This window comes from Temnothorax americanus, unplaced genomic scaffold, assembly GCF_048541705.1.
Source record: "Temnothorax americanus isolate GAGA-0224 unplaced genomic scaffold, ASM4854170v1 Scaffold4, whole genome shotgun sequence".
NCBI lineage: Eukaryota > Metazoa > Arthropoda > Insecta > Hymenoptera > Formicidae > Temnothorax > Temnothorax americanus.
The window spans coordinates 79-19,815 of record NW_027509547.1 but is presented as its reverse complement, the minus strand read 5'-3'; the positions used below and the strand labels follow the sequence as shown (position 1 = coordinate 19,815).

Genomic DNA, 19,737 nt, shown 5'->3' with positions numbered 1-19,737 from the left:
GAACGGAGTGCTCGGCGCGGCCGGAGGACGGCTGCGCCGTTCGTGCGTCTTCGAAAAATCACGAGGTTTCCTACACGTCGCACCACACTATTGGCCGCGCGGCAGCGGAGCCGCGCGTGATTCCGCCCACACCGCAGAACCAATCCGCTCGGAGCGGCGAACGCTGTTACGAACGACCGCCCTGAATATGATCCTGCCAATAATCGCGACGTAGTCGCTCGCGTGGTCACGCCCTCGTCACCTCGCGCAAGGGCTCGGGAGGATCGCCGCGCCGCGCCAGCCGTGAGCCGTGACCGCATCAGCCGTGCCGTACGCCGCGACGCGGAATTTTTCCGCGGCCAGCGGCCGTCGGATACTTTTCGCGATACCAAGCACGGACAACGAGCACGAGGATTAAGGTGGTGATCTCGGTGGACCTTGCCCGGAAGAGCGGAAACGGCGGAAGCGAGTGATAGTTGCATGCGCGCGGTGCGCGCGGTGCCTTAGCCAGAAATTGAGAAAGTGTCCAGAATGTTTAGGGTGACAGTGACAATAATGGTCTCAGACGACCGTGCGTGATTGAGATTTCATGGCACTCAAGGAAAACGAGCGATACAAGCCATCGCGTAACGGAGATGCTTATTTTATCAAGTATTTCAAAATTTTTAAATTTTTTTCTTAAAAGACCACCAATGGCAAAATCAGATTAAATTCGAAGATAGCATTGATGTTACGTGTGAGATTCATCGATTGTGAAGTATTTTTATGTCTTTATTGTTATACTACGATGCAGCTCGTAGTTCCGCGAAAGTGCTTTATAAATATTGAAAGAGTTAAAAATTTATCCTTCATAAGCTGTTTATGGGTCATTTTAGACTCATTGCAAAGTTTACCAACTTCTAATTAAAAAAGAAATTATTTTTTGATCCTCAATTATATTTCTTGTTTTTATTTCTATAACGTAATATAGCTAGTTTATTTCCAAAATTTGGATTTTTTTAAATGGCAAATATTATTACAATAAATTGCATTATATACGTGGATCAATTTGGCTTTAGCGTAAAATCAGTTTCAATAACCTATATATAAAGGCTGTTATTAGTATATAGCAGTCCATATTCATATTTCGTATTTAACATTAAATCTGTTCAACTCGAGATAACATTTGCACGAGTTTGATATGATACAAATGAAAGAAACGCTAATTTAAGCGTTAAACGCAAGTTACGCGCGCACAGATACAGGAACTATATATTTAAACAAGTTTTGCGAAATATTTTAATTGGCTAAAATAAATCATTTAACTCTGAATTTCAAGTAAAAGATGCCAATTACAAAACATGTGCCTAACATAAAGCCTTCATTTTTTAATTGATTAGAACATGATTTAAAATCAACAATAGAAACTTTATATATTTTACACAAAATTACTGTAAAAATTTACCCTAAAATAATTTTAGATATCCTAGACGAATAATTGAAAAAAAGTATATATAATCTCATTCTTTTTAAACGCGCCAATAAATTTTAATAATTTACTTTAGTAATTTACTACTTCTTTGTATATTTAAAGCAATCCACGGCAATGTTAAATATCATATAATTTGCAAATGCAACCAAGAAACTCGATGAGGACGTTGAGGACGTCACGACGATAATGTCACGTGAATAGATGGAAAAGAGGCAACCTCGCGTTCTTGCAGCACGACACTTTCAATTTAGCGTCTGTTTTTCCAAGGGTTCGACTCCCGCCTTGCGAAAACACTCGACAGGACACGTCGCCACCCTCCATTTCTCGCCACCAAGTTTCCGCCTCCGTCCGAATCGCGCTATCCAGGTTCTCAAAATACCTTCGATCCTTCATCCAGACGTTCTACTTTCCGCCATTTAAATTGATTCGACGCAAATACTGAGTCTGTTATCGAAATCAAGTTGTGCACAAACTGAGAATAAATTCGCCGTCGAAAACGATTCATCTAACGTGCTGCTTAATTGTCTTTATACATATACTTATAGTGTATGTATAATTTTAATAATATATATTAATAAAGAAAAATGGCAAGTATTCATGCATATAAAAATTCTTAATAAAAATATAATTTGAAATAAGATTGTATGTATATATACGTATGTCTCTTTACGATGTTTTTATAGATCCTTAAATCCATTAAGATCTCACTATATAAATTTACAAACATTTAAGTATATAATATTCAATTTTGCTTGTTTTAACGAAATATTCGTTAAAAGAAAATAATTTTGTTTTCTTTTTATATGTAAAACATTTCATTAATAAAATTTAGCATTTCATAAATAAACTGATTAATATATAAATAAGTAATAAATTAGAACATATATAGAATATATATATCATTCTAAATAGCATATATTATATGTAGTATATTATGTACTACGTATCAATAAATACATATCAATAACTATACGTATACTCCGTTTCAATAAGTTACGACTCTTTATTGCAATTTGTGTATAAAAACGCGCAAAGAGCAATTTTTCATTCGCCCGATCGCGTTATCGTATCTTGAGCCGCGCGCGAGTGTCAAATTGATCATCGCCTCTACCAGGCGACCAGAGGCGGCTAATTTTCATTTAAATGAAACGACAAGCGAGCGCTGTAGGCATCCCACCTCCAGATCCACGCGATCTCTTTCCCTTGCCCGCGGGCTAACTGCCGCAAAACCAATAAGATGCAAAACGTTCTGGAAGTTCTGGCGAAAGTTTAATTGTCTTTTGCTTGCGTTCTATCTAGGATTCCGTGCCAACGAGACGAACGTGCTCCAGTAGCACAATTTATAATCCGCCCGATAAGATCAAAATTCGCTGTCTCATATACATATATATTCCGGATATGGCAACCTAGCTGTTTTCCGTTTTTCTCTTTCGCGTTATTACAAATCATGTTGTACAATAATTTATCAAGAAATATTTAAAAGATAATCAGAACGCTTAAGAGAATTATATAAATTGCAAGAGAGAATGTTATATTAAATTATGTCTGAAGAGAAGAAATAAAAATCACCGTTTGTACTGGTTGACAGATTCCTAAACTAATCAATCACAGATTTTCCAGTTCATTGAAATTCAATGCACCATGTTATCTGATCATCGCAAACAATCGATCAGGCTATATCTGCAATATTCGAGAAGGCCGGATTTACTTAGCCGACGTTAAACTTAATAAGATCGCTTCATGAAGCGGAGTTTGTTCGTAATCGGGATCAGCGTCGATTCTACGTAGGGCGTACACGAGTGATTTGCATATTTGTTATCGCCCCGGGGCTCGAAATCGATTAAACGGGCGGAACTAAAATTAATTATTGAAATAATTATCGGCTTCCAACCCCGTGGCGTCGTCATTATAAAGCTAGACTGACTCCCGAGATATCATTAAAAAAGGGTATACAACTTTTGAGCGTTTTCGTGACCTCTCGGGGATCGTTTTATTCCTACATTTTCTTATGTATTTTTCTTCGTAGAAACCGAAAAAAATTATTATTATAATAACGCCAGCCAAAATTGTTAACTTCACCACTGCAATCAGTCTCAGGTCCGAATGAAAAGAAGGAGGGCGTCTCCTACTTAGTCATTTTTTTTTCAAATAAGACAAATTTTATTTGCTCTCAATTATCAATATATTATATTCGATATAAATCGAATCTAGAAATATAAAATGATTCGTAAAGAGGATCAGTTGGAAAGCAATAATTGATGTATTATCGTAGTGTCAAGTTTCTATGTTTCTCATCATAGCATAATTTTTGTAACAAGAGTTATAGTAAAAAATATATAATGTACTTAACATTTTGCGACGCAACATTATTTGCATTTGGTCGCTCTTTAAATTAATTTTTAAATTATTGATGCGTAACTGACAGCGATTTCATAACACAATGCGAATATGAATTTTATTCATATTTCAATGTATAACAATTTTTCCTTAAGGCTGGCGTTATTATAATGATCTTTTTCGGTTTCTTCGAAGGAAAATACATAAGAAAATGTAGGAATAAAACGATTCCCGAGCGGTCACAAAAACGCCTAAAAATTGTACCTTCCTTTGCGACACGAACAATTTTTAACGCGCATTTAACGGCACTAATATACACAAATGGTCATTTTGCAAGCTCGAGTTGCTCGACATTTTAACACGTGGCGCGAACGGTAACGTGTGGATTGTTTTGTTAACTTTTACTTGTTTACGCCCACGCGCAGCTACGTTTTTCGCACCATCGTCCAGGACGCGCATGAATTCATTGTGCGAGATGTATTTTACACTATTTATTTACTATTTGAATCCTGACTGCTTGAAAAAAAATACATCAGCGCAGATTTTTAATATCAATCGCGCAATCGATTTTCAAGTAATATAAACATCAAAAGTGTTTCCTTGTAATGAACTCTGAATAGAAATTTGATAGACAAAAATGATGAAATCCCTCGTACCATCTAGAATTCTAGACAGTTCGGTCAACAATAATCTAGACAATCTAGACTATCTATATTAGAGAGACGATCCGTACTTAAGGTCGAAAGAAGCGAAAATTCCGAAATAATGTTAGACGAGAAAAAAGGGTATTATATCGCAAAGTATTATTATACATTCCACAGACTGCCTCTTTTTTTCTCTCTCTTCTCGCGATCAAGCGGACTTCCTACGATCGAACGGATATGCGACAGATTCACCAAGCGTCGGCATCGTCGCGCCGCGCCGGTCAGATCCTCCGTCGCGCGTGGCATGCTAATCGCGTGGACGCGGACGCGGACCTCGTCAGCTCGTCACCTCGTCATGGGAGCACCGCCGTTTAGCTTCCGTTTCATTTGGTCGGAACACAGATCGGCTGTCTAAAAGACACGAAGCAACAGCCAAGACAAACCTTAAATGCTTGCTAACCAAACAGTCGGAATTAGCCGCGTTACGCCGCCCACGAGAGAGAGAGAGAGAAATAGAGAAAACTGGTGCTTTCACCGTTTACTCCTCTCCACAGCTATTATCTCTCCGCTGCTCCACCGCCGACCTTGCCTACCACTTTTTGACCCCCGCGCTGTCAACCATAACGGAAGTCGAAACGCGTTACGAGTGTTACGACGGAGTCGCCCGTTCCTGGCGACTATAGCACCTCTGATAACTAATTCGCGCAAAACCGCATTCGTGCACGGATGAGCGTGTCTCGCGGCCTTTCCCGTGAATCGTGTGTAGGCATGCAAGCTGCAATTTAATGTCACGATTTTGCTCCAATGTAAGAAAATAAGAAATACAATGTTATTCCAGATATACATATATATCTGATTTAAACGAGAAAAGAAGAGCGAATCTGCTTTTATGATACAAATGATTGCGAATTTTACGTTCGACCGAGATCGAACTATTTTCATCATTGTCGATTTCTGCAGAGTCAGATCGATTAATACATATATACCGGAAAGAAGAACGCGAAATAGGGCGCGTTGATGGCAATCGGAAGCGGTGGCAGTTAGAACGTGCAAACTTTACTAAACGGGATTTGAGTCGACGCCGCGCCGGTGGATTTATTTCTTTAAGCCAGACAATGAGGAAGGAAATGCGGCTGATACGTTTTCAAGAAAAATAAACGACTCGCGGTCGCTTCTCGAGAGAGGGAAGCGACGAGGCCGGATTGTGCGCCACCGCGCCGTTTGTTTTCGTCCTGAACGAGTCGGTCGCATTGTAACGTAACTAAGCTCGAATCAAAATATTAGCGACGTTCCGTCTATCGTAGAAGAGGAAGAGAGAGAGAGAGAGCACGCGTCGCCACTTTAAGAATGAAAGACGACCTGATGCCGCTACCATTCTCAAGTATTCAACGTACAATAAGCTCAATGACGTAGCAATACGCCATTAGAGAAACAGAAACGACGACTGTCGATCTTTAATTAAATATTTTACTGACCGCTCTTATCACTTTCGGGGGTCATAAAGTAACAACGTAACAAAAGAGATATAATACATAATATCCGCCAAATCTCACTCTTTCTCTCTTTTGAATTCGGCAACTAGAATCGATATCCTTATATGCGGGAAGATAATATATAGACCACCGGTCCTCTCCTCGTCATCTCGCGTATGAAATGTGTCTCCGTTTAATCTCGCGCTTGTGAGCGCGTTCTTTGGGGGATGCTGCGGATTGATTCGCCGTATTATTACGTACGCGGTGGAGAGGCGAAACCGCGCAACCCTATCTGTCGGTGCCAACCGCGGAGTATCACTGTGCAGCGGCACATCCAGATAATCCCGCCCGGGCCGGGCCCATTGATATGCTGATGGCGGGACTTGTCGCGTGAAATTGCCACCCGGTATGCATTGTTCGCTTGAATTCCGCCTCGGTACCGCTCCCTCTCTCTCTCTCTCTTTCTCTCTTCATAGCTCGTTCCCCTCACGCCTTCCGCCGTCGCCGTGCGCTCACGACTCAATCCTATCGGCGACCCCGCAGGTTTCCTGCGCTTTTAACGGCGAAATTCTCGATTCCCAAGCCGCAACAGAGAAATTCATCCGAGAGACGAGAGATTTCCTCCCCGAAACGACGAATTGTCGAATCACGAATCACTTCGCGTATCTTGGATAACTCAATCGCGACGGAATGAATATCCTTCGATACGTGAATTCGTATTAGAATTGCTTTCGTGATTTTCAATTTGATTACAAATTGCAAGCTAATTATACGAACGGAACATTATACGAAGGTACGTAAAAAAGCTCCTCCGAAACGAGGCCAGATCCCGTGACGGAGAGCAAAGTCTGAGCAACGTTTTCAGCAAACCGAAAGCGGAGAATCGGTTGCGTCGGCCGGATTTTGAGAAACAGCAGGCGCGGCGCACAACGCTTCGATGTTTGTTATCCTTATGCGCACGATCGCATGAGTCGTGGCCGCGCGCGCAGAAACTCATGGGAGCGTAAACCGACGGATTGCATCGCGAGACACGGTGCAGAAATTCGGCGGGTGCGACGCGGATAAATAAGCGAAAACTCGCGAAAATTCGGAGGTCGCGAAGAACGCGGCTGGCGGACCAGACCACTTTGCGCTGTTCAAGTTCGGCTCGTGTATCCCTTGACAAACGTACTCGCCAACGCGCTCACGCGTGTTCGCGAATCCGTCGCTCCAGCGTAATTGTAATTTAATTGTAACAAGGCCAATAACGAATGAATCAATCTCTTAATCTGAATAACGAATTTGGAGAACGGCGAGAAACTAGACCTACTTATAGGGGTTGGTCTCTCCGAAAGCGGAAGGAGCGGGAGGACGTGCGACGAATTGCGGTATAATCAGAGGTTAACGGTGTCTGTTTTCTTTGGACACACCGATCCGTCGGGCTTCTGGAAATTAGAACGGAAACGGTTTCGGTGTGGCGACTCTCGGAGCGGCGCGTTATCTCTTCCTCGAGTCCCTTTTTCCACGACGACGCGGACGGCGCCGTTTTCCCCGACGTCAGATATCGCCGGAGCGGGCACGAGTATAGGTTTACACTCGGCTCTGTGGGTTCGAAGGTCCCGAGAATTAAATTTCACCGCGCTATGTAAACACCGCCGTCGTTGACCGAGACGAGAAACATACGGAATCCGAACGGAATACGAGTGTTCTCCTCGAGTTAATCGGATCGCGCGATGCGCTTCTTCGGATGGAGTCGCGCGAGCAAGAGTAATAAGAGCGCTCGTAAGAAAAAGGAGGACGATATTTCATATCGTGGCTAAATTAAATTTTGTTTCAAAATTGAATCGAAAACTACGTATTTCAAAAATTTTGTTATACTTTCCACTATGCGTCGAAAGATAAAAAAATTATTTTGCGAATCCCTTGACTGTGTTTTGGAAACTTGAAGCTTTAGAGTTTCGCTAACTTATCGTATGAATTTACGTGATATTTATTTCTAATAGAAATTTTCTATATATCTTTATTTCTTTTCTTTTTAAACATAAAATTTAATATTTTCTCTTATAACTTTCATAATACTTAAAACGTTCTCTCCAGCAAATGCTATTATCATTATTTTTTAAATAATTTTTCATAGATATAATAAGACTACCTTTCTTTATTTTTAATTAATATTAAATATAATTTTGTCCGTGAAATGTCTCGTGTAAAAACTTATGCTTTTACAAATACAAAGAAAGTTACAAGGATATAATATATTGACGCAAGTAAGAGTTACGGAAAACACGCAAATAAGTGCTTGTCAAGCAACAGCACTGCTTCGGTGAAGAAAACACGCGAGACAATAAACACCGCGCAATCCGCAGACGAATTATTTGCGCAAAATACCGTTAACGTTAGTCGACGCTATTTATATAGCATATCGTGTGCGTCACGATGTAATTTCTTTCGCGGAAATTGCGATCGATTGGATCGGTTGATAGAACGATGACGACGACGACGTCATACCGAAATAAGAAGTTTATTGTTTCTGGACGAGAAAGAGGAGAGAGAGAGAGAGAGAGAGAGAGAGAGAGAGAGAGAGAGAGAGAGCTTAGAGGGGCACAGACGTTCATATCGCTCAGAATCCGGTCGCGTGGGATAGGTCAAGAGACGTCGTTTATTTTGAAAAGTTTTGAAATTTTCCAAACACGTCTGTGGCGCACTAGAAAGAAAATATTTTGCAGCAGCACAATGCGAGTCAAAATATAAAACGTTATTCCCGAAAAATCTCAAGATGCATAAAATGTCGCGAGCGACGTTTACGATGCGTTTAAACTTTAAACAAAACGTTCTCTCAAGATTTTTAAATTTTGATAGATTTTTCTCTAATAAGATTATACACAAACCCCGCGTAATCAATTATTTAAATAAAGAGCTTACAATTAGAGCTGTTTCTATAATCATGCAAAAAAATATTACATGCAACGATGAGATTAGGTTTCATAGGTAGGGAGAGATGATAGCGCGAGGTATATTTTACCGAAATACACAGGCGAATTACGAATCGTCCGAATCGGCGGCTTTTAATTTCGCTATTTGTCATCAATACACATCTGTGTTTTCATTGTCCGTTCTCGTCCATTGACACGTTTTTTTTTCATGCGATCGTTACCAAAGATTTTTTCCCATTGTTTCACCCAGAAATTCCGCTTCTAATTCACGCGTATCATTTTACGGAATAATTCAGTCCATGGAAATAACAGTTTTGTTTGATTTTGATACACGCGGCATGTTAAACAGCTAAATATTCCAAAAACTCGGGAGAACGCCAATCGCCTCGCGATAGAAATCGAAGAACGCAAAAATATCAAATATTCCCGCGAATCAGAGCACGCCGAACCTTTCTAACTTGGCTCCGATCCGAAAATCACGGGACTTTCTTCAAGAATAAACAAAAATTATCTATTACACGATTTTCTGTTTAAGATCCGCGGACAACTCGCCCACGTTGCTGATCGGACAGATGAACGTGAACGACCCTCCGCCCTGGAGACGAACTTTATCGGGGCGTCGCGACGCACCGCGGAGACGCGCCGGGCATTTGCGCGCGTATATAACGGGCACGCGGCTAGGACCGGGAAAAGCCGAAGGGTGGAACGTGCTCTTGCGCCGACGGTGTTTATTCAGCCGCAACTTCTCTAAATCTTTTGTGCGGCACGCGGAGAGCGCGGCGGTAGACTCGCGTGCACACGCGGTTACATGCGTTTCAAAGTAGCCGCCTCGTGCGATCGCTCGGATACGTATAATCGGCGTAAGAATGGTTGAGGAATTCCCGGGTACAGTCCGCAGGTACCCGAATTTATCCCTTACGTGTGTAAGATGATGATATAACGTTTAACAATCGCTGTTGTCGTCAAGCATAAAATCTGACGTACCCTAAATTTTGTCCAAGATTTTATTTCATGGGAAAAATGTTCATACGTATTGAAAGTAGAGCATATTGTAGGAAGCTCATTTTTTATGCGGAAAAATAATATAAATATATATTATAAATATAATGTAAATTCACATAACACAAATATTATATGTATATATCGATATATTATAAAAATAATATATGTGCTTCTAAATTTATATTCTTCAAACGAGACTTTAGGACGTAACTTTTACGCCGCTTTTATCAATGGAAATGTGCAAATAATATAGCTATAAAACAAGAAATGTATAATCGTTTTAACACCGACTACACACAGTTATACAGAAGAGTTAAAAAATATCGCTACCGATTACAAAACGTGACTGTTTCAATGGAAAGGGGCGATTAATCGGGGGAACTAATTTGGCAGCGATATTTGACGGCTCGTAATTCGACGCGGAAATAAGCTCGCAGAGGCAGACCGCAGGTCGGATAATGGCGTCGAGCTGAAAATGCGACGTGCGGAAACGATGCCTGTTGTTGTTTTACGGCAGGGGGAAACGGAGCAAAGCGACGGGGGCGGCAGCGGGCGCACACGTTAAACCGATTTGCACATCGGATGCACTCCCGATTTCTCGAGCAGCGGACAATTTCACAGGCCGGATCCCGTTTGTTCACCCCTTTTGCCGCATTATTTCCTATTTAGTTGGCCGCGCGGCGCTCTCCTTCCGCTACAGCGAAGCTTAATCCTCGCCAAAATATACCGCGCACCTAACATGGCAGCGAATGACTGATCGATAATTGAGTTATCATGACCTTTAAATGTACAGTCGAGAAGTACTATCGATTTAAGATTCATAAGCTCAGTTTCATGACGACAGAATAAAACACGACTATATCAACGTACCATAGCACCTCCACTCAATTATACGCGGTTATAAAGGTTGCAAGGGAAATTTATTCCAACCTTTCTGAGACGATCGAGCGATTCTGTTGCAAACGGCCTACGAATGCCGACGGAAAGCTGCAAGAAACCCATCTTCCAGGAGCGTCTCTCCCAGTCGCGCCGATGACGAGTTGCAGCCTGCATCCGTTGCTTCGCCGACGGAAGATGGAATCTCGTCGGTCGTCGACCAGTAAATCTCATCCTCGTTCGCTCTTTCGTTCGTTCGTTCGTTACGTATGTACATGCATCACGATGGGTCGCCCGTACAACGAAAAAGAAATCGGAAACATTCGAAACGTCATTCAACCAGACCTCCGGATCGGATAATGGGGTGAAAAAAACTCGGCCTGTTAAATGTACGGCGTGCGTGTAACGTTGAAGTTCCTAAATGCTCGCGACGCTACTTTAACGATTAAGACTAAAGAAGAAAAAGCGTAATTACGTTTTTCATGGCAACGATAACACGATAGAAATGTTAGCTTTGTAAAATTACGACAGAAAGAGAAAGGGAAAACGGTATAAACTATTCTGAATCTCATATCTCTCTGAATTCGTGCGATAGAACGAATATGGAGAGCTAACAGTAATAATGGTTACAGAATCGCACATAATTGAATAATGATTAAAAATTCTCAGTAATATTATTTCTTTTTTATTATTTCTTTCAAACAGTATCGCTTACGATCTTAATCTTTAAATATTACTGTTTTTCAGCAAACATTTTTTTTTAAGTAAGCATCTGTGTATTGAGATTAAAAGTTGAGAATGAACGAAAATTCAGAGACTATATCCTACTGTTTTTCGATTCTCAGTACAGATACGCTCGAGGTGCTCGTATATCGAGGCTAAGAACAATAACTGACCACTTCGGATCCTGTGCAGGATCCTGTGCTTCTATATGGCACGAGGAGAATCCGAGGGTATCCCGCGGGCAACCCTCGAATAATATTTTGATATCTCCCGAAAGCCCCTCTGAATTTTTCTCCCCCGCCTTCGACGCGCCGCGTATCAGCGGCAGGAAATTATTTTTCGCACTACCGTATCCTTTCGCTCGCTCCCTTTCCCTCCCGTCTTCGTCTAATTCCTTTCTTCGATTAACCCTTTAGGGCTTGGATAGAATTTCATTTGCCTGTAATATTGTTTAACGAAAACAGGCAAGGTTTAGCGTAATCGATAGAAGTAATATATCGTGAAAGGATATATATGTATATGTATATACACAAACACAATATAGACATATAACAGAAAAAAAAGATAATAATTAGACAGTCATTAACTAAGTATTAATCGGTTTGTTAAAATTTTTGAGGAAAAGTAACATGTGTATTAAAAAAAAAAAAATGGTGTGGGCATCTATTTAAGAACAATATACTCTTTCTTATTTCTTGCTTCAAATTCACCTTGCATGTAAAACACAAAGAAAGAGAAGGTGTCACCATCGGGGTAAGCCAAGGACGTTGTGAAAGGACCGACCCGAAGCAGGATTTTCTGACTTCAAACACGACGGCACAAAAATCCTAATAGGCCAATAATGGACCTGACCTAGCTCATGAGACAAAAGTTGACACCACAAATGCGAAGTGTAGGTACAGGCAGGTAGTTAAGTAAGCAGGGCAGGTAAACGGGTAGGCATCAGTCAGGCAGGCAAGTAGGCAAGTAGGTAGGTAGCAAGAACGATGTACAGATACCGCATAAGTAACAACGCCTAAATGTTATCTCACTCGAGCCGACGCGACGGGATTGGTGCTTTCTTCGGGGCGTATGTATCCTCGCTCCTGATGGGAAGGAACGAGTTCGTCAAATATGTATGCGGATAAACATGCGGATGGTTGACAGAGATAATATTCCCGAGGTACCTACGTGAGGGCGCGCGGTACACCTGCTAGCCCCGAAAAGGAGGCGACCAGGTTGCGTCACGTAAAAAACGAGCACACGTGAATTCGCGAAGCACTGACGGTTTCCGGTAACGGAAAGATCTGACGCCGAGAATTGCGGTGAATTATATCTAGCGTACTACCTATATATCGCGAGAGAAGTGAAAATGTGTGTGCCGTTACATAATTTTTAAGGATTGATATGTGTGATGCACGATGCAATGTGCAAAATATAAATTTGTGTGACAATGTATAAATCTCTACTCATGCCGTGATAAATCAGTATGCGATTCTTGCAAGCATCATTTACTACGCATGCAGTATAATCTATTCTTTTTAGCTGCATTATATTGTATATGATATATTATTGTTCTATTTTTAATATTGAAGTCCTTTGATATAATAATATTTTATTGCACACAATATAATGGCAACAATATATATAATGTATGAAATGGTAAGTGCAGGAAAAGCGTTGCTAAAAAGGACAGATTGATTATAAAATTAATCAGCACTCATCAATTCGCGACGTCCCTCGATGTCCACCGATGTATTGCCGCAATTACATCTACAACAGTATCCGGAAGTAGTTTAGGAGGAGCCTCTCTGCATGTTCCAACGTTGATTGCACTTTATTTCACTGATACACTCGCGACGCGAAATCCGCGGAATTGCAATTTCACGAAACTTAATAATTCTGTACTTAGAACGAGATATACGGATTTGGTTAAAAAATAGTACATGTCCATTGTACTTTGTATTTCACTTGACAAAGCACTCGCGACGCGAAATTCACGATCTACTTTGCAACATTACTTAAAAGGTATTTTATAAATAAAGTTTAAAGCATATATTTATAAGCGAACGAAACATGCGAATTATTATAACATATTATAAATTTAATTTACTGTTTCGCAATACTTTTGCGAACGATTGTCTCGTCTTGCGATATCCTGTAAAGATTATTGTTCTCGCAATATTTCTGCAAAGATCGCTTACCCTCGCATACTTATGCGAAGCTCAATTTCGCAATTTCTTTTGCAAATATCGTTCAACGGAGATCGTAACATCATATTAAGTAAAATGAAAAAATAAGAATATCAAAATTGTAACCGTATCTATATAAAGAATCGATATAATTGCGAATTGATCAATTATTTAACTTAAACTTTGTCGCAAAAATATGAGTAATAAATCAAATATAAAAACTTGCAATTTTTCCGCGAAATTTTCTAACTTTCGCGAATTTAACTCTGTAAAATTCATAATTTCTCTATGCAACGTGAATATTAATATATAATAAAATGAAGCCGGAAAATGTGAAAGGGAAAAATTAATGAAGTGAAATTTACTTTGACATTTAAAACAAAATTGTAAGGATTACACAGTTTTACTTAAACAGATTGCATTTGACGCGATCGAAAAAAAAACTGGTAATTATGCACTTTAGGGGAAGCACCTCCGATGACCTTGACCTTGACATATGTTGTCAAGGTCACCCTCCTGAGTGACCTTCAGAAGGTTTTAGTCGTCGCCCGTTTTTTATTAAAAAGTTATTAACATATGTCAAGGTCAAGGTCATCGGAAGTGCTTCCCCTACACAGAGAGAAATATTTCTTTACATTCGTGATTTCGATTTGTTTGGATTATATTTATTTCAGAGAAACAAATTTATTTTAAGTAAAACATTATTTTGTTGAATAGAAATTTTGTAATTTTATTACATTAAACCATTTGTTTAATAGAAAAAACACGATTGTTTGAAAGAATATGTTTCGATGAAAAAACATTTTCTTTGGTTACACTAAATATTACTCAATGAAATAAAACATTTCTTTACATAAAAATAATATAAAATATGTTTGATCGAAATAAGAGTGTTACTATTTACAATTAATGTTCTGTTTGGAATAACCGTTAAATCTGATTAAAAATCCAGAAGTAATGGCAAAGAATGTAAGATGAAAACTCAGCCAGGTTTGCGTATAGAAGAGCGCAGACATATGATCTGCTGTCTCTTTCTTTCCCGTGCTGTAAGTATAGCATACATGTTACCACGCGTTACTGGTTACCGGCTGATAGCTGTTCTACAGTTCTATACCAGCCCGAAGCTGGCTGAGCAGGCCGAGTCGTGTGCGTTACCCCCACGTAGCCCCCACCACGCGCTGTAGTAGTGGTGCGAACGTGTCCGAACGTGTGCCATGTGCCGTGTGCCGTGTGCCGTTAAACAAAGAAGCGAACGTGAAAAGTGTTTGAGAAGAATCGAGAGTTTCTGACGGGGCTGACCGACGTTTCTGTGCGATCGCACTCTCACGGATATTTCCTTCGCGCTAGCCATTACATACTTATACGATTAAAGTTTGAGTAAAAATGAGTGCCTCAAACGATATTGCTTCATTTTTAGAAGCATGTGGTTTATCACATTTGACGTCAACGTTTGCCGGTAAGTAATCTACATTGTAATGTTTTTTCTGTGTAACGTTTTTGCAAACAAGGTTATTAAAGTAAAATAACGTGTTTTATAAACAAGGTTATTACACTATTGAGAAGTAAATATTTTATTCCAATAAGTGAATATTGTGGGTGACACGGAATTCGTATGTATAACACTGAATAAACAAATACAGATAAATTGCTAAAGCAGACAGAAAACTGCTTTACAGAGGACAGACAAAATTAAAGTTTGTTTCATCAAAATGCTTTAAATAATGTTTATTTATTGGAATAAAACATTTACTTTTCAATATCTAAATATAATATATAATTCTTAAATAATATATAATTAATGTAAAGAAAACCTGTATAATTGCTTTAAGAAATGTATATAATTGTACATTTTAATTTGTTTTCTATTTTTTACTTTTTTTAAAGCAGATATGTATTTTTCTTACATCAAATAATTTATCTCATTATTCTCTGTGCTTAAAAATATTAAAATATTAAGTTTCAATATAAGTTTCTTTTCTTTAATATTTTATTACTATAATTTATAGAAATACGATCATTGAATTCATCAATAATCAATATAAATTGCTTAGAGAATAAAAGTAAAATATTAAATGAATTAATATTAAATAAATAAATAATTAAAAATTATTTAAATAAATTAATTCTTGATTAAATAATTTATAATATATGACATAATTCATATTTTCAACAAATATATATTTAGTTATGTTCAAAGTACTTTTTATTGAGATGAAAGCTAATCTAGTATATCATCTTAATTTATATTCTTTTTTATTTTTATTCATTTTAGAAAATAAAATTGATGACATAGGTTTATTGCAACTGTTAACAAATGAAGAACTCAAAGAATTAATTCCTTGCATGGGAGACAGAAAAAAGATAGAAATACAATTATCACAAACATCTATTCAACCATTTCAACCTGTGATATTGTCATCCGATGATTTAGTGGTATGCATTATATATTTGTAATATTTTTTCTATGATACTATTTTTTGTCATCTAATTTAACGATTCTAAATTAATTTTTTAAAACTATTTTGTTATATATTTTTATATATTTATATATATTTTTATATATTTAGTTATATATTTTTATTTATTCCAATATAGACCTTTTTAACTGTAAAAGTAACTTGTTATTATGTCATACTTGTTTAATATTTTTATTATGTTGCTATTTTTAAAAGTAATTCCTTTTTAAATACTTATTTTATAATGTTGTTTTCAGATGCCTTTAAATACTGAAATATTAGATTTAATAGAAACAGAACCACTTAAAAAAAAGCCAAAAGTTTCATTGTCTGATGTTGATACAGCTTCAACATTATCAAATATTTCATTGGGGTCTGAATCTGATATACCTTCGACATCATCATCGAATGCTTCATTGATTAAATGTTTGAAGTTTCAAATACTAACAAAAAAGATATGAATAATATGATTAATAATGTACTGAATACATACGAAGTTGTAAATTTTAATTTAAAAGATCTATTGAAAAGTCATATTATAGGAAGGGCTATTCTATTAAAGTTTGAAAAAACAAAATCAATTGATAATAAAGATCGCAATAATTTGTGTGACATTATCATATGTCATTTCTTAAATGAAAATAAACGTCTAAATAATTCAACAGTAGGCATTTTGGCTGACAAAATAGTTGAAATTTTTCATGAAGAAAGGAGATCTACGTATTACACTAGTCCTATTGGAAAAAGTCAATCACGCCACAACAAACCGGAAGTAGCCAGAGGAAAATTAATAGATAAATATAGAAACAAGCTTACCATGCTACAAAAAACTTTGGCAAGTTGTGAAACCTTTACAGTTGAGGAAAAAGAAAGTAAATATAACACATATTATATTAACACTTTGCAGATGAGATACACATTTTTATAATAGTAAAATTCTTCTTTCTTCAAAAATTTATTAGTATTTACTATAAAATATAAAAATTATAATGATTGTTTAAAAAGTATTTTTATTTGTACAGTTTGATATTTATATAGATTTGCTTGTTGAAAACCTTCCAAAATATCAAAGTATTAGTTTTTTTGGCGAAATTAGCTGCTTTCAAATTGTAAGATACTATTTATGTGTTTACTATAATAACATTTTGTCATTATTAATTTTAGATATATCAAGAGAAATGCAGGACAGTCAAGTATGGCTTAAGCACAATATTGAACCCAAGGATGAAGTTATTCGTCGTTGGAAACTATCTTTTCCAATTAGAAAAATAGGACGATTATCATTTAATGAATATTTAGAAGAATGGCCTATCATAAGAACACAAGCAGCAATTGATTTAGTAAGTCATTATCGTGTAATCAATTTTTATTGATTTTTGATGAGTTTTTGGTTGATCAAATTTTTATAAAAAGTTGTTCCTTAAGAAATATGATAAATGTACTTATAATTTTTTTGTTTGTTTAAATCTTCTTTAGCACAGCACATATAAATGCTTTTTACAAAAGTTTGCAAGAATATTCTGTAAAAAAATATATGTATCTGCATTTAGAAAATTCTCTACTCTCTTCTCTCATCTTCTGGTTTTTTTTTTCAGATTGACTGCGATTTTAAAGAAAAATTTAACTTACAAGCATCCTTTGATATATGCCAAAAATTTGAGGATTTCTTTACTTACATTTATAATAAACGTAAGGCATTACTTAAGCCATCCGATGAAAGTTTATTTCATTTGCTTGAAGATCAGATAACAACAGGTAAGAATCAATATGGTATCATTAACTTTGTTAAATGTAAAGTGATTGACATACTATTAATAATTACTAATTAAAAGTTAAATTTGAATTATTTTGATCCATATAATACAATTAATTAAAAAACAATAACTTTTATTTTGTAACACATAATTTTTGTTTATTGATTTAAAACAAAATTGTACATAGAAATATTTACAGCACTTATTATTTTAAATGTAGCATTAACTTTTTTTGGCATAATATGATTTTCAAGTGATGATTTTTTAAATTAAAAGTTTTATCTATAAATTGTTTGTATTATAAGCATATGTGATGTTTTTGAACATAATTAAAATTCAAATAATGTCAACTACTTTAAGTTGCTTTAAAATAGGATTATTAATAATGTATAATATTGCTAATACAAATTAAATGTTTTTACAATTACAGATTCCAAAAACGTAATACGTTCGTATTTGTTATCTTCTTTGGTACCCCCTCGTGGTAGGGCAAAGACAGGCAAGATCTACTGGAAACCATCTGTATCCGAAGCAAGAGATGGCCTTTTCTTGCAAGTAAAAATCCCAGGTGATATTGAGTCAGCAAAACAAGAAAAGATTGATTTTATGTATAAAAAGGGTTTAACAATTCAGCCGTACATAATAGTAGTTGGTCCCAATTTATGTAATATTCATGCTTTCTACGTTATTATTGATAGCAAAACTTATGAAACAAAGACATTTCTTGATGCGTTAAAATTTTGTTTTGAAGCATATTTTGTTTTGGACTTAAAATACACACCAGAGAGCCAGCATCTCTGGTTTCTTTTACAGTGGGAAGTGTTTAATATTATTTCTGAAAATGACATAAACATTCCTTTTATGAACGATATATTACGGTTTAAAACATAGATATATAAAACATTGTATGAATAACCACTGAGCTATTTTGGTTTATTAAATTTTGCACACACACGTACATATACATATATACACACATATAAACACATACACACACACACACACATATATATATTTAAATATTATATATATATATATATATATATATATATATGTGTGTGTGTGTGTATATATATGCATACTCACACAAAAGTATTAATATTGAAACAGATTATTTACAATGGAATGTAACAATATCATTTGTTTTAAATGTTCCAAGACATTTAGAGGTATTGATTCTTTAATTCAACATATAAAACATTTGCATCCGTTTATACAAAGCTTTATTTGTAAGCAAGACAATTGTCACCGTACTTTTCCTCTTTTAAATGGTTTAAAAAAGCACTTAATTAAGAATCATTCAAAATATGAAACGCTTCAACAACTAAATACAGACCAAATTGAAGAATCTAATTCTTTCTGTTCTTCAGAATATCAGAATACTCAAAATTCGTTTATTGACAAACCTCATTTTTCTAAATATTGTAATAATGAACTATCCGATCTTTTTCAAACTGTTCGGAATGCTATTGTTTGTTTGACGTCAAAAATGTACAGTAACTCTTCTTTACCCCGAAACATTGTCCAAATAGTAATAGAAGATGTAAAGGAATTATTTAATTCTATAATTGCCTGTATAGACCCTATATTAAACAAAGAAAATGTGAATGAATATAACAAAGTTTGTACTCTTTTTAAGGAAATTGATAATACATTTGAAATGTTGGGAACCGAACATAAAAGATTAAAATTTCTGGAAGACAATAGATGTTATATTAAACCAAATGCTTTTTTTATAGGAGAAAGATCAAGTCTTGGCAAAATAAATGAATCTTCTGAAGCAAATATGGTTATTCAAAAATCTGAAGGACAAATAATAGAATTGCATAAAATCTTAAAAGAATTTCTAGAATTACCAAACGTATTTAATGAAATTGTTTCCTATATGCAAAACGAAGAATCTCTATGTGATGAGAATGTGCGTACTTCTATTTTCCAAG

At 36.6% G+C, this 19,737-nt stretch overlaps 1 protein-coding gene across 2 annotated transcripts; it reads left to right on the top strand.

Moving 5' to 3' along the window:
- The first annotated feature begins 14,203 nt into the window (after positions 1-14,203).
- Positions 14,204-18,786, top strand: LOC143902450 (uncharacterized). 2 transcript variants are annotated; one of them, XM_077415361.1, is made up of 5 exons: positions 14,204-15,043; positions 15,860-16,020; positions 16,301-16,915; positions 17,208-17,798; positions 18,228-18,786. In XM_077415361.1, exons 1-3 carry the CDS (start codon positions 14,971-14,973, stop codon positions 16,502-16,504), a joined length of 438 nt encoding a protein of 145 aa, XP_077271487.1. In that variant the 5' UTR covers positions 14,204-14,970; the 3' UTR covers positions 16,505-16,915; positions 17,208-17,798; positions 18,228-18,786. The 2 variants fall into 2 exon arrangements, with proteins under 2 accessions (XP_077271487.1, XP_077271486.1); XM_077415360.1 differs by lacking the exons at positions 14,204-15,043; positions 15,860-16,020 and having other exon boundaries at positions 16,299-16,915; positions 17,208-17,383; positions 17,639-17,798.
- The last annotated feature ends 951 nt before the right edge of the window (positions 18,787-19,737 follow it).

Excerpts from the sequence above, each read along its gene's own strand:
- LOC143902450 (XM_077415360.1), top strand. The coding sequence starts at position 16,468 with ATGTTTGAAGTTTCAAATACTAACAAAAAAGATATGAATAATATGATT. Across the intron at positions 17,384-17,638 it reads CACAAGCAGCAATTGATTTA|ATTGACTGCGATTTTAAAGA; the intron begins GTAAGTCATTAT and ends TTTTTTTTTCAG. Across the intron at positions 17,799-18,227 it reads TGAAGATCAGATAACAACAG|ATTCCAAAAACGTAATACGT; the intron begins GTAAGAATCAAT and ends TTACAATTACAG.